At 56.2% G+C, this 20,036-nt stretch overlaps 6 protein-coding genes across 6 annotated transcripts in view; 3 read left to right on the top strand and 3 right to left on the bottom strand.

Moving 5' to 3' along the window:
• Nucleotides 1-659: 659 nt before the first annotated feature.
• Nucleotides 660-2,659, bottom strand: CONPUDRAFT_85277 (uncharacterized protein). The gene is made up of 3 exons (XM_007775985.1): nt 1,912-2,659; nt 1,713-1,857; nt 660-1,641 (listed from the first exon to the last, which is right to left on the bottom strand). The coding sequence occupies exons 1-3, from the start codon at nt 2,217-2,219 to the stop codon at nt 1,030-1,032; spliced, it is 1,065 nt and encodes a 354-aa protein (XP_007774175.1). The 5' UTR covers nt 2,220-2,659; the 3' UTR covers nt 660-1,029.
• A 546-nt stretch (nt 2,660-3,205) lies between these two features.
• On the bottom strand, nt 3,206-7,525 carry CONPUDRAFT_112026 (aldehyde dehydrogenase). Its single transcript, XM_007775984.1, has 18 exons — nt 7,138-7,525; nt 6,836-6,992; nt 6,650-6,771; nt 6,424-6,578; nt 6,245-6,367; nt 5,646-6,171; nt 5,573-5,586; nt 5,312-5,512; nt 5,129-5,232; nt 5,018-5,068; nt 4,939-4,966; nt 4,503-4,872; nt 4,238-4,406; nt 3,968-4,157; nt 3,776-3,888; nt 3,617-3,711; nt 3,442-3,561; nt 3,206-3,367 (listed from the first exon to the last, which is right to left on the bottom strand). The coding sequence occupies exons 6-17, from the start codon at nt 5,762-5,764 to the stop codon at nt 3,513-3,515; spliced, it is 1,503 nt and encodes a 500-aa protein (XP_007774174.1). The 5' UTR covers nt 5,765-6,171; nt 6,245-6,367; nt 6,424-6,578; nt 6,650-6,771; nt 6,836-6,992; nt 7,138-7,525; the 3' UTR covers nt 3,206-3,367; nt 3,442-3,512.
• A 743-nt stretch (nt 7,526-8,268) lies between these two features.
• CONPUDRAFT_131692 (FMN-linked oxidoreductase) lies at nt 8,269-9,831 on the top strand (the record flags this gene model as incomplete). The annotated part of the gene is made up of 4 exons (XM_007775983.1): nt 8,269-8,547; nt 8,613-9,081; nt 9,177-9,448; nt 9,506-9,831. The coding sequence occupies 4 exons, from the start codon at nt 8,269-8,271 to the stop codon at nt 9,629-9,631; spliced, it is 1,146 nt and encodes a 381-aa protein (XP_007774173.1). The 3' UTR covers nt 9,632-9,831.
• A 558-nt stretch (nt 9,832-10,389) lies between these two features.
• CONPUDRAFT_139966 (uncharacterized protein) lies at nt 10,390-11,282 on the top strand. Its single transcript, XM_007775982.1, has 2 exons — nt 10,390-10,689; nt 10,760-11,282. Exons 1-2 carry the CDS (start codon nt 10,659-10,661, stop codon nt 11,071-11,073), a joined length of 345 nt encoding a protein of 114 aa, XP_007774172.1. The 5' UTR covers nt 10,390-10,658; the 3' UTR covers nt 11,074-11,282.
• Nucleotides 11,283-11,595: 313 nt separating this feature from the next.
• CONPUDRAFT_112021 (uncharacterized protein) lies at nt 11,596-16,447 on the bottom strand. The gene is made up of 12 exons (XM_007775981.1): nt 15,916-16,447; nt 15,705-15,848; nt 15,521-15,640; nt 15,260-15,416; nt 14,307-15,139; nt 14,065-14,178; nt 13,817-13,885; nt 13,484-13,740; nt 13,209-13,395; nt 12,427-13,079; nt 12,270-12,378; nt 11,596-12,203 (listed from the first exon to the last, which is right to left on the bottom strand). The coding sequence occupies exons 1-12, from the start codon at nt 16,405-16,407 to the stop codon at nt 11,799-11,801; spliced, it is 3,540 nt and encodes a 1,179-aa protein (XP_007774171.1). The 5' UTR covers nt 16,408-16,447; the 3' UTR covers nt 11,596-11,798.
• A 2,878-nt stretch (nt 16,448-19,325) lies between these two features.
• Nucleotides 19,326-20,036, top strand: part of CONPUDRAFT_112014 (uncharacterized protein) — a gene marked incomplete at its 5' end in the record, with an annotated part of 2,282 nt that continues 1,571 nt past the window's right edge. Inside the window, 2 exons of the mRNA XM_007775980.1 lie at nt 19,326-19,396; nt 19,455-19,863. Of these exons, the coding sequence (XP_007774170.1) occupies nt 19,329-19,396; nt 19,455-19,863 (477 nt within the window). The remainder of the gene's footprint in view (nt 19,397-19,454; nt 19,864-20,036) is intronic.

The raw sequence follows: 20,036 nt of genomic DNA, 5'->3' as shown, positions 1-20,036 counted from the left end.
TGAAAAGCTCTTCGTTCCCCCAAATATCTCATCCGAACGCCCTTCGCGATGCCTCAACTTTGGGTTGAGTTCCGCCTTTGATTTCCTCTACATTGACATGTGGGATAAATGCGAATATGAAGGCAAAGCCGCTTGGTATCTCTACACTCCTGATGAACAAGACAAATCATTTAGCGCCAGAATCTCCTGGCCATTTGGCAATCAAGGTCTCGATCTGCTCACTCGCAACATATCTCTGTGGGATATCCATACCCTGTACGTAGACGGCCTGCTTCCCACCGATTCCTCGTTCTGGGACGGGCTCTTCCGCAACGCGTCCCAGGTACACCATCTTCGTCTCGGAAGATCGCTCAAAGAAGAACACCTCACAAGCATCCTTCGCGTCCTCACACCCTCGCGCCCTGACGTGGAGCCCAAAATGGATCATCATGATGAGGTGCTCCTGCAGCATCTCGTCCACGTGCACATTTTCACATCTCACATCGTTAAATTGCCATCGGAACTCATGCTCAACTTCCTCGAGGGACGGGCCAATGCCGGGGCAAAGCTTGAACACGTGACGATCTCGAAGCCCCGTTTCTCAACCTCAGGTGCAAATGCACTTCATATGTATGCAGAGTCCATTGGAGCGAGTTTGGTCACGCCACTTGTGAAAGGTTCGCAAGATACTGATACGAGCGACGAGAGCGAAAAGGATGATGAGAGCGAAGAGGATGACGAGAGCGAAGAAAGCGACGAGAGCGACGAAAGTAATGAGAGCGATGAGACATAACGTCCAAGGACTAGGGCTCAGAGTAGAAGCAACAGAGTAAGCATGATACATCATTATAGAATCATTCATATTCGTAAAGGGTCATCACGAAACTCTAAGTAACTATAGTACACACACGGGGTATCAACCAGACATAACCAAAACCAATAAGAAAAACAAAGATCATCACAAGCACTAACCGCAAAAACCCGTTGAAGAGTCCTACGTATTGTCAGGTATCACGCCAAAGCGAGTTTAGAACACCTCATCTCACCACCTCACATCACCCCCACACTCCGCGCCGCACCATCCACAACCCCCCTCCTCCGGCGTTCGAGCCCGACAAACGCATACACGCTCTCGCGCCCGGGCAGCGCCGCACGAAGATTCTCGCGCACGCCGCCGAGCCCCATGCGCCCCGCAGCGTCGCGCAGGTCCGCGACGCGCGTCCAGCGCCAGTTGACGCTGCGCAGCGCCTGGCGGAGCCCGCGGCGCCTCGCTGCTGCTGCGTGGGGGCGGATGCGCAGCGACAGTGTCGGGCTGGGTGCGGGGCTGTGCTGCTCGGTGGTGGGGGCGGGACGCCGCGGTGCGGGGGTGGATTGGGCGGGTGTTGAAGTAGCGGTGGACGTGGTCCGAGAGCGGGCCGCGCGGGCGCGGGCGACAAAACCTTTGAGGCAGCCGTAGAACCAGAAGGCGTGCAGCGGGAATACGCAGGCGAGGATGATGCTCGGTCCTACGGAGCCATCCGTGAGCGCTGCACGGTTGCTCAGCGTGGAGACGCAGAGGACGACGTGCAGCAGGATGCGAGTGCAGAGGAAGGTGGACGCGAAGAGGACGTCGTGGCGCAGGCGCGGGAAGAGGGAGGCGATGGCGAGGACGAAAGTCGGGAGCTGGAGGCGGCGAAATCAAGGGATCAGAGATGAGATGGAAGTGGTAGAACGCTGGGTGGGGACTGGTATACCTCCATAAATGCGGCGAGGCAGAAGATGTAGCCCCATTCCATCCGCACAGCGTATTCCACGATCCAGACGTAGACGATGTGATGGAACCAGCCGGTGAGGGGGTTGACCCTCTTGCGGTAGTGTACGAAGCCCATTAATAAGTCACTACAAAGACGATAACTATCAGCACTAATGCATGAGAAATGCAGCACGACGCACGCTATAAGATAGGCCTGGAAGAATCTGCATGTGTAGTACGCCCACACGTCAAAGTGCCGGACGTCGGTGATGGTGCCTCCCGTGGTCGCATAGTCCCAGACAAAAGGGAGACTGGCGAGCGTCATTGAAGCGGAGGAGATAGTCGTGAGGATCCATGACTTCTGCTTGTCGTTGGGGAAGAAGGGTGCAATGGCGTGGTATAATACAACGAGAGAAGCAAGGCTGATGAAAAGCGCGTTGAGCTGGAGGTGTTCGATATGATCATACACGATGTGAGCGAGAGAGACAGCGGAAGACGAGAAAGTCATGTCGGTCACGATGAAACCGGCTAAGAGCACTGAAGCTGGGGATGGACTGACGCGTGTGGAGGCCAGAGGCGACGACGCAGCGGGGGCGAATAGAATGTCCCTCGCGTAAAGGCTAGGTACGCGAGACGTCTGGCCTTAAAAGCGCGTCGAACGAACCATATCGTCCAAGCGAGCCTGATAAGCGTGAGTTACCGTCCATTACACGTTCCCTCTCGAGCCATTATCGCGCATCAGATAACAGCGGGACGTAAACAGGACTGTCAGCTGGGGTGCCCGACGAGAGCCTGCGGGAAGTCTGAATACACAAATTGACAAGCCGTTTGTGGATCTGCGGTGCATGCGTCGGCGCGGGAACCATGTCTTGGGCACCTGGAGGGTCCTCAAGTGGCCACGGTGGGGACACGCGGGCAAACGTGGCATGCTTGGCGGACGCTCATTGTTTCCTTCGGTCCTGGATATCGACGAAGTCAAAGAGCCTGTCGGCCCACGTTGTTGGACGCGAGAGGACGCGACGAACGTGTACCGTTCCGAAGCCGGTTTTCGAGCGCCGCAAAAATGTTGGCTGCCACCGCTACCCCATTGCTCCGGTAGAATGTGCCACTTCGAGTCTCAGGAAGGCCGCTTCTCCTTTCGAGCTTGTGGAAATGAACGTAAAGCCGACGCATCCTCTCAGCAAGTCGAGAAGAAACAATACTTTGGTGTCTGTCTAGATCGGGAGAAGTTTCTGCAATCAAAGTGACTGCCGGCGGATCTCAGACGATTCCTCGGTTGTCATCAGCTAACTTGCCTTTGCAAGCCTCTTCAAAGTCTGTTGCGCGTCTTTTTCTTGCAGAAGAGAAAACCAAAAAACAATTCTAACGGCCTCTACTAGCCTCGTAAGTGACCCTTCCGTCAGAGATCCAGGGTGCGCCGTGTTCACCCTCCTTGAGGCGGCCAGGCCGAGGCGTCATGTAACTTGACGCTTGTTCCAGAGACCGTGATTAATTGTACCCGCAAGCTTCAGGTTGTTACCATCGAGGTAGGTGGTCGTTGACCAAAAGACGACCAAAAGGCAAAATCCCAAGTGGGAACGCCATTCGAACCGCAGGCCGCTACAACGTGCTAGAATGATGGCTGCGTACTTGGAGTTATCAGAAAGGTGCAATTAGGTCAGAGAATGAGTCATGTTAATGATTTTGCTTGTTTCATGAACATACAGCTAAGTATACATTTCTCCGTGCAGATCTTTCCAATATTAGTACAAGCATCCAGCACCCGTGATGGCGAGTCCACAGCGCCAAAGATAACCGACTTTCACATCCTAATCCCAATATTGACGTGCACGGCTTTGACATTGGTGTAGCTGCGAATCAAAGGCATTAATATTGTGTTGGAAGGTGAGCACGCGATGCACGCACTTTTCGAGCGCATACTCCCCCAGCTCGCGCCCGATACCGCTCTGCTTGAACCCGCCGAACGGCATCGAGATCTCTGTCTGGTTCGCGCAGTTGATCTATTAGGGAGATCATAGGCATGAGCACAGATCACCAAACGAGCTAGAATCGAAAACAACACACCCAAGCAGTGCCCGCCTCCAGCGCATGCGCGACCCGGATCGCGCGGTCAATGTCCTTTGTGAACACAGCAGCCGCGAGCCCGTACGACGTGTCGTTCGCTCTCTCGAGGACCTCTGCTCACACATCATACATGGTCTGGTCAGCACAAGGCACAGAAACAACAGCAAAGCAAATCATGACGCGCGCACGCACCTTCCTCAGTCCCGAACCGCATCAGACACGCGACAGGTCCAAAGATCTCCTCCTGCACAATCTTCATATCCGGCGTGCACTCCGTGAAGATCGTCGGCTGCATAAAGTACCCCTCGGACCCGATACGCTGCCCGCCCAGGTGCACGGTCGCGCCCGACTCTTTGCCTGACGCGATGTAGGACATGATGCGCTGTGCCACATCCCAACGAGCGTCAGCGAAGGAGGTCGTCTTCTAATAGGAAGCATGGGGAGGAGAAGGAGGAAGCGCACTTGGAACTGGGTCTCGGACACCTGCGGGCCCTGGTACGTGTCCGTCGCGAACGGGTCCCCCACGCGGATCGCGCGCGCCTGCTCGGTGAACCCCCGCAGAAACTCGTCGTAGATCGTGTCCTGGACATAGATCCGTGATCCCGCGCTGCAGTTCTGCCCATGGTTGAAGCTGCCACCACGTTCACATCAGCAATCCCAATTAACCACCATTCGCCCTCAACCAACTCAAGCCCATGATAGAACAAAATAACACAAAAAAACGCACTATATCCCATGAATCGCCCACTTCACCGCCTGCTCCACATCCGCATCCCCAAACACAACCGTCGGACTCTTCCCGCCCAGCTCGAGCGTCACCGGCTTCAGATTGCTCCTTGCCGCCGCCTCCATAATCTTGCGCCCCGTGAGCGTCGAGCCCGTGAACGCGACCTTGCGCACGCGCGGGTGCGCCGCGATCGCGTGCCCCGCGCTCGCGCCGTACCCGTTCACGATGTTCACGACGCCGGGCGGGAAGCCCGCGGCGGCGACGAGCGTGCAGAAGAGTAAGGCGGAGAGCGGGGTGAGTTCGGAGGGTTTGAGGATCACGGTGTTGCCTGTTGCGAGCGCGGGGGCGAGTTTCAGGGATAGGGAGAACACTGTAAGGGGGAGGGAGTGGTATTATTAGCTCGAGTGGGAGAGACGAAGGTGGGGAAAGGATGTACTTGGGACGTTCCACGGGATGATTTGGCCCTGTTCCAAAACGTCAGCAAAGGTTGCATGTGGAGAGATGAGAGGACATACGACAACGCCGATGGGCTCGTGCCTTGTATACGCCATCTTATTCTCATTGACCTGACATATACCCCATCAGCTGAATGTCTCATGATACATTGGCATTGAAAGCATACGCACCTCGATAGTCTTCCCCGAAATCTTATCCGCCCACCCCGCATAATACTCCATAACCGCAATCGCCCCACTATTGTCCCTGCTGAATGCAGTGTTGTACGCCTTCCCTAAAATCACATCCCAAACCCCAACGCGCTGCGCGTCAGCGTCCAGGCTCGCTCGCCCTCACATCATAGACCGGCGCACCGTTAGCCAGCGCATCTAACGCCGCAAATTCGGATTGCTTCTCCTTCATAAGGTGCGCCAGCTTCGCGAGCATCTTGCCGCGTTGCGCGCCGGGAACTTTGAACCCCCAAGATGTCTTGTACGCGCGCTCGGCGGCGTCGACCGCGCGGTCGATGTCCGCCTGTGTGCCTGCGGCTATGGAGGTGATGATGCGGCCGTTGGCTGCACAGGACGAAGAGGAGCGTTTAGTACTGGGTTGTAAGAGATAGACAGTGTGCGTACCGGGGTTGATAACACTGAGAGCAGAGTATACATTAATATGCGTGGAACTCTGATAAAGCGAAAGGAAACGCACTCGATCTCCCCGCCCTCGATGGGGTCCACGAACTCGCCATTGATGTACAGCCCCAGCGGGACACTCAGCGAGCCCTTGAACGCCGGTGTGTCGAGCGTCGTTTCGAATGTCTTCGGCATTGTCGGTAACGGTATTGGTGTTGCAAGCTACTGGAGAAGAAGTGGTTTCGTGTCTTCGAGAGTACGAGATGAAGTCAATCAGAACACAGGCAGACAGATAGTGCACGTCCCGATAACGAGGACAAGATGCGACGTGCGTGCGAGCGAGCGGGAGAGGGGTTATAACTGACCACCAGCAGCTGTTTATAGCCTCAGAGAGCGACATATGACTCAGGCCCCAGATTCCATGGGAGAGAGAAGCGTCGAGATGGCAGAGTACAGTGTGGCCCGCCAGCGTTCTTGCCCATTGAGTGTGGCGAGAGTTGCCCGTGCACATACACCTCGATGCCCTCGTGACGTTGTGATGACGAGTGTCAGTGGACCCGGCGCTCGAGTATGCGGAGGGCCGACCCGGGTTTCCGGTGTCTCTACTTAGTCGCAAGACAGCGCGTCGCGGGGAATTAGATGAATCACTTCCATTCGCGCTTATATAGTACATACATGCAGGGTAAATCGACCACAACCACTCGAGTTCCACGTGCCTACGTACGTTACGAACCTTCCTGTGCACGTTATGCGTTCTCCGCCTTATATTTCTTGATGAACTCGAGCGCGAGCTTAGGGCTGTATAACGCGGGAGTGAGCAATGAACGGGAAAGCACAAGGGAAGCGAGGCTAACCTGTCGACAGGCTTGACAGGCATCTTCTTGTCAACCAGCTTTCCACCTGGCGCGAACACGAAATGGCTGCGCTTGGTCTTGCCGCCCTCGCCTGCGCCGAGCGCGGTGATGAGCTTGCGCTCAGGGTCGGAGAGGAGCGTGTACTGCAGCTCTTTCTGTTTCGCGTACGCGCACAGACACGTCAGTGTGATGAGGAAAAGAGACCGAGTGTTGGTAGGGAACGGACCTTGGTCGACCATTTATCCTGCGCCTGTGACTTGTCCGCGCTGAGACAATAAACGTCGTACCCGTTCTTCCCGAATTCATCCCAGTTGTCTCTGAAGCCGCACGCTTGCTGCGTGCACCCCGCTATCCCCGGAAATTTGGGTGAGCCCATAGACGCGTGGAAGAAAGGTGGGTGCAAGAAACGCACGGGTGTCAGCTTTGGGCACGAGGAAAATGACAACGCCACGCGGGCCGATGGCGATCGCGCTCACGTCCACATCCTCGTCTTTGTGGCTCTTGAGCGTGATCTCCGGGAGCGTGTCGCCGATGTCGACAGCCTTTGTCGCGCTTGGCTCGTTCTTAGCCTGCCAGAATCAAACGGAATATAAGCGCCCGGTTCACATAGAAAAAGCGTGGTGTGGTGAAGGTGCAAGAGCACGCGATGTAATTCCCTCCTTGGTGCATAACGCCGAAGTTGAAAGGAGATAGGATGAAAGTGACAACACGCACCTTCTTGCTCGAGTCGTTATCCTCGCCGCCCTCTTCAGCGGCCCGCTTGGGTGGCTTGGCGGGCATCATCGGCCTGCTGCGGCGCGTCTCCCTCGCCTTCTTACGCTCCGCCTCCTTCGCCGCGGCGTCATCTGTACCCTTGGGCTGAGACTGAGTGGAGAGGCGGGATGAGCGCCTGGGTGCGGGTGCATCCGCCATTTCCGTCGCCTTGACCTCCAACTCGGCTGCGGGTTCCGCGACGGTAGGGTCAGCTGCAGGAGCGTTGGTGGGCTCGTCTGTGACCATGGCGGTTGGGTTTTGTTGCTCTTCAGCAGAGACGGGTTCTGACATGTTGAGGATTAGGAGGAAGTCTCTGGAAATTTGAGGCTGGAAAATGAGCGGAAATGGCCTGTGTGGGATCCTCGCCAAGGTAAGCGCCCGTGGGGGAATGACGTGCCTTGCTTCAGGGGCATCTCCACTTTTGGGCAGCCCCGCCAATAGCCCCTATCTCCCTTTTCATCCCCTCGACGTTGGACTCGCCATGATACGCCCACGCGGATTCTACCTTTCGGTTGTCGTCGTAACTGACCCAATTCACTATTCAACATGTGCTGATAAGCATTCGCAGCTAGCTTGTCTTGTTCAAGACTAGTTGTCGCACGTCCACTCACGACCGTTGCTCTCTCAATCACGTATTCTGCCGTCATGAACTTGTCGTAAACCCATCATCCGATTTAACTGCCTTCTGTGGGTTGTTCCTCTTTTGCTAAATACGCCATTGGTCTGCGAGAACATACAATTGCCGGACACGCCGGGAAAGGCCAGTCTTACAGATATTTGCTAACGCTTCTGACTCGGGCACTCATCACCTCGCCGAGGGTCACTGACAAACCTTCGCGTTCACAGATAGGTACTGATTTGTTATTGATAACCTTTCAAAGGTCTGATAACAAGCAAATTATAGCTTGTACCGAATCTCGATGCTTGCTGACTGAGGCGCTCCCACCCACGCTGGTGGCCCTTCGTCGTCTTACGGAGCGCTATGCCACCATACAGCCTCAATAAAACGGAACAGCAGACGAGTATAAGAACACGCCTTCACACAACCGCCTCCAGTAACACAATCCACCAAACCACACACATCCAATAACCATGACCATCGCCCAAACCACCCCCACCCCCGCCCTCTTCCAGCCTCTGCGCGTCGGCACCTCCGAGCTCAAGCACCGCGTCGTCCTCGCCCCGCTCACGCGCTTCCGCAACCACGCGTCGCACGTACCTGGACCCCAGCTGGCGGAGCACTATGCCCAGCGCGGGAGCGTCCCTGGCACACTCCTTATCAGCGAGGCGACGTACATCGCGCCTCGCGCGGCAGGGCTCGCACACGCGCCCGGGATATGGAACGACGAGCAGGTTGACGAATGGAGGAAGGTAGGTTCATTGACGGCTTTGGCGTTTCCGTGGTAAGGGTACGATGTTCACGGGTTGACATGTAGGTCACGGACGCAGTCCACGCCAAGGGTTCCTTTATCTACCTCCAGCTCTGGGCGCTCGGGCGCACGGCCGACCCCACCTCCCTCGCCGGCGAAGGCACCTCCCTCACCACGGGCAAACCATACGACGTCGTCGCCCCCTCCCCGGTTCCCCTCCCCAAGCCCGACGGCACCACTGGCGCCCTCCCGCGCGAGCTCACCGTCCCCGAGATCAAAGAATACGTCCACCTCTACGCGACGGCTGCTGAAAACGCGGTACACAGAGCAGGATTCGACGGCATCGAGCTGCACGGCGCGAACGGCTTCCTCATCGACCAGTTTCTGCAGGACGTGTCGAACACCCGCGACGACGCGTACGGCGGGAGCGTCGAGAACCGCGTGCGTTTCACGCTCGAGGTCATCGATGCGGTGATCCAGGCGATCGGCAAGGAGCGCACGGCGATCCGGATCAGCCCCTGGGGCAAGATCCAAGGTGCGTGTCCTCCGCGTCCCTAGCACCATCTCTACCTGTGATTGATGCAACTCCCCTTCATTCCAACCTTCTGACGAACCTTTACTCGCTCGTAGGTATGGGCATGTCCGACCCCGTCCCGACCTTCACCCACCTCGTCGCACAGCTCGCCGCGCGCGACATCGCATACATCCACGTCATCGAGCCGCGCGCGCAGGGCCTCGAGGTCATCGAGGACGCACCGGGTTCAAATGATTTCCTCCGCAAGATATGGGGAAGTAGACCGTACATCGCCGCCGGCGGATTCACACGCGAATCGGGGATCAAGGACGCGGAGGAGAATTTAAAGAGCGGCTTGGTGGCGTATGGAAGGCTGTTTATTTCCAATGTACGTTCTTCTGAGTCTCTCTGCTGTTGGGTTACTGATGCGTGGTGCTTGGGGCAGCCCGATCTACCAAAGCGCCTGGAGAAGGATTTAGCGTTGACGCCGTCTGACCGCTCGAAGTACTACTTGCTTGGTGATTTGACGCCGTTGGGCTACACAGACTGGGAGTTTGCAGAGGAAAGCTAGATCTGAAGACGAACGCGTGTTAGTACTATTATACCTGTAGATTTCCCGTATAGTTAACCTTCTTACCGTTATTCGTATGGTTCTGTTTGGCTCTTGCGTTGAACTGGAGGGCAGCCTGATCCTCCCGATTTGTTCTACGCTGAAGCCCCTCACATATGAATTGATGTGTAATCCAACTACAGGCCACTTAGAAAGATTTCTTGGCGCCTTATTCACTTTACAGTCTCCTATGCTATACCACTGCTGCGCACGCCTGCTTTTCGTCAGTGGACCCCGCCTTCAGCTCACCTTGGCCCTCCTTTGTTTTCCTGTTAAATGGCACTACCCCTAGAGTTATGTTTGTCAGACGTCCTAATCCAGCGCTGAATTTAATCCGTCGATGGCTCTTTTCCTAGACCTCAGATCTCAGATATGAACCCTCTGTACGGGTGCGCAAAGCCCCTGGGGTTTCGTGTATAAAAGCAGGGTAATCCCCCACCTCAAATTTCCATCCACTCGTCTGCTCCTGCATCTACCATCCCCTACTCCCTATCATATCATCTGTGTCTTCCCGTCAGCATGTGTACAATGTCGTTCGTAGTCAATGTTGAGCACCGAATTCGTGCAGAACGTTGTTCCAAGAGCTACCTGCGGGTTACTGAAATAAAGTCACATAGCTTCACCTCTTGCTGGGCACCGCAACCTCATCTCTCGCACGCAACACCGTGATCCGCCATACCGAGACTCATCGAAACAGCGATGACGAAAAACGACGCACACGCAAACCCACGCAAACACGAACAGGGTTTTGAATTCTCCGGGGCCTGCTGGATCAATGATTAGCGTGTGTGGTGATGGCTGGTGACAGTGATCGCACGGAGCACCGCCTCTAGTGCCTGATCTGGACGGTCAATGCTGTGAGCAACGAGTCCGCCAAGCTGCTATACAGCATTTTGAGACCGTTAAGTATGAGAACGCAGGGTAGAATGATGAAGGCATACCATACGATCTCCGTCGACATCCTTGCGATCGAGTGCAAACATTGATCATGGCCGCCCCCATTAGCACCACATTTATCGGTACGAGAGTTTAGCTAAACTTGCGTTAGCTCTGTCAAGTTGCCTCAATGCTGACATATCTTTGCCGCAGGATGTGTTGCCAGCAACACCACTATCCAGACCATTTGCTGCTCCGAGCTAGGAAGCAACATCACGACTGCCAACGGTACGACTGGATGCCCCTTCAACACTGTCTTTCAACAATGCGGAGCGGATGGATCTAATGCCGGCAACGAGAACTGGGTTCAATGCAGCTTGAAGTACGATGTCACCAAAACGTCGATTTCCGCATGCAAGGATTGCGCAGACAATTCGGAGAACGGAGCAGGAGGCATAGGATTGCCTTGGCAGCTGTTGTTGCTGAGCTTGGCTTCGATAGGAGCACATGCAGTAATTGGGCTATGAGAAGAGTGGTCAGAGAGGGGGGCGAGGGGCGTGGACACTGGACACTGGAATAGTCTTTCCGTCTAGAAGAAAAGAAAGAGAGCTGGACTGCTGGTATGAAACGACAGTCAAGGAAGGCATCTGTTGTGACGTTGTGAAGATCGTGATGTATGCCGAGATTGCATTTGGGCTAGCTCCGGTACCGAATCATTGAATATTACTGTTGCGGCAGCGTAATATTCTCGAGCTTGCGAAGAATAGAAATCTCGTCTGAAATACTGAGGTAAAACGAAGTAGCACTCGACTGCCGAGCAAGAAAACTCTACTGGAAATTACCGGTCGAAACGGCATTACCAAGAATGCGTAGATTGAACCGAATGACTAATGCTTTACACAGTCAAGTGTACCCGAATTGTAACTTGCAGCTGAGCGCTAGCAAAGTTATGTCAAGGGTCCGTCAACGAGAATAACCAACAACTTGACTGTTTTGACATACTCTCCTCACAAACACGCCATGAGAGAGAAACACAAATCCGAAACCCGGGGTATGTTACCGTTACGATCAGTGCGACATGACAAGTCGAGTCTACAGTACGAAGAAGAAGAAAATGACGAGTAAGTACCTATAAACCACCATCCCTCCATTTCCATATAGTCCTCCCATCTGCAGCCTCTCCTCCCTATTAACAACCACAGCATACGTATGTTTTGACACAACAGCAAGCACAGACGATCTCCCAGACCCTCTACGCCCCAGACGGCGACCCCGCCGACCCAGTCGACCACGACCGCGCAGGAGCCCCTGGCCTCTGCATCCCCGCAGCACCTGTCGGCGTGCTCGGCGACGGCACAACCGGCGACGCTGGAAGCCTCACCAATGATGGACTCAGCGGCGGTGCCCCGAGCGAGGGAGAGCCCGGCGTCGATGTCGGTGGAGCAAGCTGCTCGACCGAGTTGGATGCCGAGCGCGAGCGCGAGATGTACGGTCGCGGTACGGGCTTGTTTGGCTGTTGCTCGTTGGGCAGCGGCGACAACGGCTCGTTCTCGATATTGTTGGCGCCGATGAGCGGCGAGGGCGGGCCGTTGATTTCCATACCGTATTCGTCGATGAAGCCGCGTGGCGGGGGGCGTTCGACCATTGCTTCGAGGAGCTATGGGCGACGTCGTTTTTATCAGAGGCAGAAAGGCGGAGAGAAGAAGAATAGGGAGGAGCGTACCTCGCGCTTCAGATCCTCACCCGCGTACTCGCCCTCCATCGTCTCCTCGCTGAGCAGCACAACGCCCTTCCTGAACACCTCGCCTTCCTCCTCCACCCAGCTCTTTGACCTGTACACGGCAATTAGTGACCTCAAATACCAAACAAGGAAAACGCACCGATCATTAGGCGACGGCAGCCCCATATCTTCCTCCCCTCCAATCTCCTCCCTGAACCTCGCAAGCCCGCCGTCCTCATCCTCATCATCGTCAGACTCGCTAAGCACAAACGTCGGACTGAGCACCTTTTCCGGCTGCTCGGGCTCAGGCTCCGCCCTTCCTTTCCCCTTATCCACCCTTGGCGTCCGTGGCTCCTCTTCATCTACCTCTTCTTCCGCTTCCGCTTCTTCCGGTGTTGCACGGCCCTCCGCAGCTTTAGGCCCATCAGCGGCCGAACCGAGTTTCTTCTCGATATGCAATCCCAACCCCACAGGCGCACCCTTCTCCGACGCAGCGGAGGCAGCAACAGCAGAAGCATTCCGACTCTCCACCGCCGCAATAGCCGCATTCAACTCGTCGCACAGCCCAAGCAGCGTCTCGAGCGCCTGCGCGTCCGCTGTGCTCTGCACACGCTCCGTCACCTCCAGCACCACACCGCGCGCCTTGTCCAGTAGCGACTTGGCGGAGGCCGCGGCCGTTACGGGCGTCGACACCCCCGACGACGCGGACGACGGCGGGTCGGACATCGGCGGGCTCCGGTCCGGGTTCGGATCGATCACCTCGTTCAGCCGCTCGAGCGTCTCCCGCGCCCGGATAACGAGGTCCATCTCCGTCTGCAGTGCCCATGCCCCCATGAAGCAATTCAACACGACATGCACAAAAAGAAGACCAAAGCCCAGACGACCGAGAGTCCCGCAATGAGAAACCTGTCAGGAAACGAGCAAAACCGCGAAACGACCCACCTGGCCCTTGCCTAGCCGTATCGACTTAGCCAGCTCGCTATCCTCAATCATGTTCCATAACACACCCTTGGAGCGCCCCCCGCCGTCGACGCCATCCCCTCCCTCGGCTCTCGCCTGCGCCTGCGCGGCCTTCTCTGCCTCCTCCGTATTGCGCACGCACGTATTGAGAATATCCCGGCACATCCTACTCATACCCGCCATCAGCACCAAGTTTTTAAAACTCCACTCGCCATTTCCGCCGCTCCAAATATGCAGCAAAGCAAGGGCAGGCTCACCTGGCAAACGCCTCGTCACCCGGCGGCACCTCCACATCCATACACCGCATCACGTGGTTCGCCTTGAGCCCAGACGAGAGCGCCATGACGGCGGCGATGTCGAGGTTGTTGAGCGTGAGGTCGAGGTGCAGGAGCGACGCCGACTCGGGCAGGAACTCGGCGAGCGCGATCGCCGCGGCCGAGGTGAGCCCTGTCGAGGAGAGGAAGAGCCGCTTGAGCGCTGTGTTGAGCGTGAACGCGGTGCGGAGCGATTGGATCTGTGGGGCGGAGAGGTGGGTTTGTTGAGGTGGTGAGATGTAGCTTAATCAGGGTAAGTAACAGTGAAAGACTCACACCGTCCAACGCTGGTCCGGCGCACGGATTCCGGCTCAGGTCCAGCGTTTCGAGCGAGAGGTTGTATTTCTGATGATTACAGCCATCCACAAGGGATATTGGACATTAACCCGCAACAAGTCAATATAAGCATTGCAAGGGCCACCAGGCATCACATGCACCAAAAAGAAATCGCGCAGAACGAAAAGATATCGTAAGCGCTGGCACGTCAAAACAGAATTTGGGAAACCAAAACGAAACAAACGCACCAGTGCCTCAGCAACAGCGACCAAACATCCAACATCTAGCTTATTATCGCTCAGATTGAGCACCTTGAGCGTCCGGTTCCGCTTGAGCACCTGCGCGAGGTAGCTTATACCCGTCTATCCCAGCCAAAGTCGTTCTTCAGCATCAAGCAGGTTGCGAGGAACAAGAAGAAAAAACAAAACAAAACGAAGCAAACACCGAGACCAAGAAAACGAAGAACAACAGAAAAAGAAACACCGCGCACCTTCAAATCATTCCCCCTCAGATCCAACGTCCGCAGCGCCCCAAGACGCGGCAACGCATCCAGCGCCCGCACCTTATCCAACAACGCCGCGCTCGGACCCTGCCCGTGCCCGCCCTGCCCCTGTCCATGCCTGTTCCCCGCCCCCGGCGGCACACCCGCTCTACTCCCCATTCCCAAGCCAGCCGCCGCGTGCGACGTGCCGTTCGCACCCTGGCGTCCCTGCCGTGCCTGTGCATGCGCATGCGAGTCATCGTGCCGTGTCGTAATCCCGCCCGCAGTATTCGACGTAATAACCGGCATCGGCTGACCGCTCGCCGACAGCGGCGGGTGCCCCGCTCCTCCGCCCGACGGCCCCGGGGGCGGAGCATTGCGCCGCGACCGGGGTATGTACGGTGTATACGTCGTCTGCGGCGGCTGCATCGACGGGTGCCGGGGCGGCGGGCGCGGCGGGACGGTCTTCCCCGGCCCGTGTGGGAGAGGGGGAGGGAGCGGCGTGGAGGGGGATGTTGGTGTTCCTGGGTTCGGTGAGCCTGTGCCGGGTAACAGCGATGGTGATGGCGACATTGGCGAAGGCGGCGGTGAGAGGAAGGAGCTGAGCGAGAGAGGGAGAGAGGCGAAGGACGTTGCTGGGCTTGCTTGCGGTGTACCGGAGCCTGAGGAGGGTGCTAAGAGCGAGGATGTGGAGAGTGGAGGCGAGGATGGCGAGGGCGACGTGGACGGGATGGCGTCGGGGTAGTCCCGGATCATAATAGCGAGGGCGACTGCGCCAGACTGGTTGATCTTGTTGTGCCGGAGGGAGATGTTGCGCAGAGAAGAATTACGAACGGCGCGGGCTGGTGGGCGTGTAGTTACATATATGTTGTGAATAGGGTGTTATGTTTAGATGGAGACAAGAAACCGAGAGGGGCAATGGATGAGTCCCCACGAAGGTTGCAACGAAGCGTGAAACTTACCTAGAACATCAAGTGCTGGCGGCTTCAGTTGACAATCATCCAGACGGAGCGAGATAATTCCCTGCGCCGGCAACTGCGGTATCACACTCGCAATGTACTCCATCGCCTTCTTGTCCAGCGCGTTCTGCGAGAGGTCAAGGAACTGGAGCGACTTGGCCTGTGATCGAAATCAGAAACAGTGTCCACAGAACAGAGATCCCAAACTTAGGCCAAGTCGCGTGATAGGGGCGATGGATAGATGGACAGAAAGCGCTCACGTACCCGCGAGACATAGGCGCTGACGAGTTTGAACGCCGGGATCTTGAGACGTCTATTTGATGCGACGGACAGGAAGACGAGGGTATTGGGTATCAGGAGGGAGTGCAGCATAGGCTTCAGGGTCTACAGAGCAATTAGTCGTTAGTCAAGAGCCGAGAGGACCCGAGCTCAGCAGAGGGGGACGTACATGTTCGTCGAGATCGCACTCGCGCAGGGTGAGCTTGCGGAGGCCCCACTCTATGGTGAAGACATCTGAGAGAATGGCGGCCGAGGTTGGCGTGAGCTGCACGCCAGACAAGTCGACTGACCTGGGCTCGGTGTTGGCAGCCCTCTTCGTGCCGAAAGTGTAACCATCAGCTCATGACACCCTCAAAGACGCCTGGAACAGAGCAACGCACCTTGAAGGCAGCGGTGACAGCTGGATCCGGCTGCTCCTCTCTGCTCTCGCAGCACTCGCGGTAGAACGATTCAACCTTGTCCATGTTCCACCACTCGTCCGTCTCCTTCAATGTCATAGTCGACACATCTGACGCCGAGCCGCTGAATGAGTTGCCGCGGACGATGCGACGACGACGCTCTGCCTCTCTCTCCTCGATCGCGAGCTTCTCGTCCTTGAGGGTGGGCATGCTCGGGGGGTTGATGGTCGAGATCGGGTACACGGTGACGAGGTGCGGAAGGATGAAATGCGCGCGCTTGAGGGCGCGTGTGTCGTCGGACGCGGTGGTGGAGGTCGCGTTGGCGGCATTGGCGTTGGTGGGGAGAAAGCCCTTGATGCGTGATATGAGACCAGTCTGTTGGGGTGGCGGGCGTTTGAGGATGGATTTGCCGGCCCTTGGGATGGTGACGGCGGAGGAAGACGGCGGGCCCGAGGATGAGGGGAGGACAGACATCGTCTTGGGCGACGACGGGAACAGCGATGGCAGAGTGAACGAGTTTAGGTGGGCATCAAAGTCAGAAAATGGCAGGCGGTCAAAGTTTGTCACGTCGCTCCTTCAATCAATCCGCTTGGCCACCACCTGCGCGCGACCACCGCGGACGTCCATCACCCACTCACCCATTCATATATGCTCATACAATCTTTTCTGTCTGTTGCGACATCACGCTAATTCTATTTCCTACTGCGGTACCGAACCTCTCTTAATCTCGGAATATTCGCAGCAGCTTTCTCACCGGGTGGTCTGCATCACCCGCGTCCTTGGCCAGCAGCACCTTGGTTGCCACGTCGCTATAAACTGCCCTTTACCTCGCCCTTTCGTGCGTATCTTCTCGGCCAGTACAATCGTGATGCATTGATGGGTCGATAGTCCCGAGCCATCCATGCGGAACCGCATCGTATCACCGACACCTACGTCTACTCCGAGTCCTGAAACAGGGCCAGGTGTCGATGTTAGGACTCAGCACACTAAGACGTACACGGCATGTCTCAGTTTAGGACATACTCCGTGCTACAAGGACTGACGGTAATGCCCGAGATGCCTTCAACACGAGGCCTTTCTCTTCGCGTTTTTCCTATCACGCGAGGCGCCCGCTCAGCCCAGCCCATTTGCTGGCCCAACGCTTCCCAACACTTCATGCAGAAAATGCTCGAACCTGATCCTACCTGTCAACAGCGATGGCTGTGACAATGCGATTTGGGAGGGGAGACCGTAGGTTGAGAAAGGGAGGTCAGTTTGGAGGTCAGTGCGCAATTGATGCGCATTACAAGGCGTACTCATTTTAAGGCATATAATATTCGGACAGGCTCAAACCAAGGCTCCATTTTCGTGAAAATAACGTCAGAAACTACCATACATCTCATCTAGTCTGCGTCACTTCCCAGACTCGTTCTTGAGCACTGTCAATGTTTGGTGACATTCACGCCTCTGATGCTGATGTGGCTTAAGAAGTAAACTCGGGGGAATGCAAGCGCCGGCGTCTTCCTGTCCTGATAACGTTAGGCGCTTAATGGCAAAGTTTATGCTTTGCATTGTGGACAAATCGGGGAACATATGGGAAGAAGAGCGCCTAATGACCAGCGAGTCACTGGCACAGTCAGTGTCGCGGCAGACGGAGACCGCTACCAGTGGACTGGCTGTATCCGATAATGGAGGTGAATGACTCAGGTGAGAAGCATATTTTCTCTAGAAACAGCGGTGTCTTGACCAGCATTTTTACAGCATTTCTCTTGCCCAATGTATGGCTCCTACCCCGGTGCTCATGCAACCTTCCAAGGCTGACTCGGAGATTGCCTCGTGTTTGAGCTGTTTCAAGTTAAGCGTCGATTTATCGTCACCCCTCCGGCGCTTGCGCGTCCGATGCGTACCCACCAACGTGGTCGTGTACGTCAAATTCTGTGTCGCTGGATAGTTGACGCCGCACGCCTCGGGATGAAAGAAAGCCCTTCACTCGCCCTAAAATTAGCGCCGCGCAGAGTTTTCCGCCGATATGGCCAAGGGCTTAGAATGGGTTCAGCAGGCTTGTGTACACCGGTGAACACTCATCATAACGATCTCTGCGTGACATGGCACATAACTTTCCCTAGATGCATGATTTGGTGTTTCAAGTGAAAAATACCGAAAACATGCGAAAAGCAGACAACACCAACACGTCTCCAAAGTCCGCTGTTTTGGGAGCGATTCTGGCCTCTTTCAAGATACACTCAGTTCAGGCATCCGAGATCGGGCCATTTCATGAGTCATCTATCTCATCCCTGAGATCGACCCATTGCCTGGAATCTCAGTCGCTTCCAAGTCGCTTCAATACCACAGCGAGACCTTGCTTGCTAGTTGCTTAGCGGCTTTGCCTCCCTTCTGTCGGCGGTTATAATGTCGACAAAAAAGTCTTGGAGGGGAAGATTTCCCGCTGTTGTGCCCGGATATCGGAGAGACAACCGGTTTACCACATCTATCGGAGGCACATCCCTCTGCCGTGATTTGCCTGCCATCTCAAGATTTCAAGCCCCTAACCGTGAATTCACACAATACCGGTACTTTGACGGGAGCGAGATGCCTCGGACCAGCTACCCTTTTCCTCCTACCTGACTTCACCTCGCGTCTTTTGGGCGGCCGCTCCTCACTCACTGAGTCCATCAAAGCGAACAAGCGGAAAGTGGCAAACTCAACCATCGCCTCCGACATATCAACACAGCCACTTCACAGCTTGCCTTAGCGTGATCAGGCTTGATCACGAGCAGTGCTGGACACGGCATAGCGTCCTTACGATACGGCGCGACGCACTGACAGGTGAGGCGAGCGGCGTCGGTTACATGCAAATCGTCACGTTATACAGCAAGTCTAATTTTGAGTTCTGTTGTTCGACAATAGGCTTTTCAACCGACTCGGAGTCGGCCTCAACGTCGGTGCGTCGTTCTTTGCATTTCGAATTTCCCAAATCCGGCATCGGAGCTTGGGCAAGGAAGAAAAGGTGAGCATGCGTTCTACTGCAACCCGCGTAGTTGACTCAGCCTATCTGAAATGGGGCCTCATCTCTCATTCATGTGGGACATGTCGCCGCCCATCCATCATGATCCAGGATCATCGCCGTCTTCATAGGCTCAAGGCTCGCTCGTACGCCTCACCCGAGGAAAGCAACCCTCTTGTCCCGCTTTACCTACGTACCCACCCAGCCCAACAAAGTACAGCCCGTGATCCAACGGAGTCATGTCGTCAGTACGCCAGCGCCTCTCAGGGAACCTCCTTTGGCGACCGTGACTAAAGATTGACTCGGAGATATATCTGGAACGTACTTATTGAGGCACCTGGACTGAGAGAACGTGGACACTGACCAACATACCTGCTTTCAATTGATTATTCGGACGACCATGTCGCAGCCGATGATCATCCTCTACGACGTGCCCATGAGGTTTCCTCAGCCTTGGGCGCCGAATATATGGAGAATAAGGTCTCTCTCTTCCATGGTTTCTTCTTAGTACCTTACAAGAGCTGACGGTCATTCGAAGGCTCATACTGAACTACAAGCGGTTACCGTACCGCACAGCCTGGGTCGACTTTCCCGACATTGAGCAAACGCTAATCTCCGTCGGCGCGCCGCCCACCTCATTCCGCCCAGACGGCCGTCCCGTATACACCCTCCCGGCCATCGTCGACCCCTTCGGGTCGCCCACACAGCCCATCGTACTCTCCAACCCCGCCATCATCGCCGAATACCTCGAGACGAGCTACCCGGCGCGCCAAATATTCCCCGAGGGCTCCAGGGCAGTCCAGTCCCTCTTCGTGCACTACGTCCAGGAGACATTCGTCAAGCCCCTCCTCCCGATCATGGTCCCGCTCACCCACCAGCGCCTGCACGAGCGCAGCCAGACGCACTTCCCCCTGCGCGCTGCGACGCCGCAGCCTGCCGGGCCCGGTGTGCCGGGCGGCGCACCGCAGTTCCCGCCCGCGCCGCCCGAGGCGTGGCGCGCGGTGCAGGAGCAGTTCGATTTTCTGGCGGCGATGATGGACAAGAACGGGCCGCCCGACGGAGACGGCGTCGTCGCGATGGGGCAGGACCTCACGTACGCCGACTTTGCGGTGTGCTCCGT

This window comes from Coniophora puteana (genome assembly GCF_000271625.1).
Source record: "Coniophora puteana RWD-64-598 SS2 unplaced genomic scaffold CONPUscaffold_16, whole genome shotgun sequence".
In the NCBI taxonomy this organism is placed as follows: Eukaryota; Fungi; Basidiomycota; class Agaricomycetes; order Boletales; family Coniophoraceae; genus Coniophora; species Coniophora puteana.
The sequence above is the reverse complement of the archived record's forward strand: the minus strand, read 5'-3'. Positions and strand labels throughout refer to the sequence as shown.

Coding starts and splice junctions, on each gene's coding strand:
- CONPUDRAFT_85277 (XM_007775985.1), bottom strand. CDS start 2,219: ATGACTTTCTCGTCTTCCGCTGTCTCTCTCGCTCACATCGTGTATGAT. Junction 1,858..1,911: donor TTCCAGGCCTATCTTATAGC/GTGCGTCGTGCT, acceptor TCGTCTTTGTAG/TGACTTATTAATGGGCTTCG. Junction 1,642..1,712: donor GCCTCGCCGCATTTATGGAG/GTATACCAGTCC, acceptor CGCCGCCTCCAG/CTCCCGACTTTCGTCCTCGC.
- CONPUDRAFT_112026 (XM_007775984.1), bottom strand. CDS start 5,764: ATGCCGAAGACATTCGAAACGACGCTCGACACACCGGCGTTCAAGGGC. Junction 4,407..4,502: donor TGGGCGATTCATGGGATATA/GTGCGTTTTTTT, acceptor ACGTGGTGGCAG/CTTCAACCATGGGCAGAACT. Junction 3,889..3,967: donor GCGGTTCGGGACTGAGGAAG/GTGCGTGCGCGC, acceptor ATGTGTGAGCAG/AGGTCCTCGAGAGAGCGAAC.
- CONPUDRAFT_139966 (XM_007775982.1), top strand. CDS start 10,659: ATGGCCGCCCCCATTAGCACCACATTTATCG. Junction 10,690..10,759: donor CATTAGCACCACATTTATCG/GTACGAGAGTTT, acceptor TCTTTGCCGCAG/GATGTGTTGCCAGCAACACC.
- CONPUDRAFT_112021 (XM_007775981.1), bottom strand. CDS start 16,407: ATGTCTGTCCTCCCCTCATCCTCGGGCCCGCCGTCTTCCTCCGCCGTC. Junction 13,080..13,208: donor TACGGCTAGGCAAGGGCCAG/GTGGGTCGTTTC, acceptor TGGGCACTGCAG/ACGGAGATGGACCTCGTTAT. Junction 12,379..12,426: donor CTGCCGTCGCCTAATGATCG/GTGCGTTTTCCT, acceptor TGCCGTGTACAG/GTCAAAGAGCTGGGTGGAGG.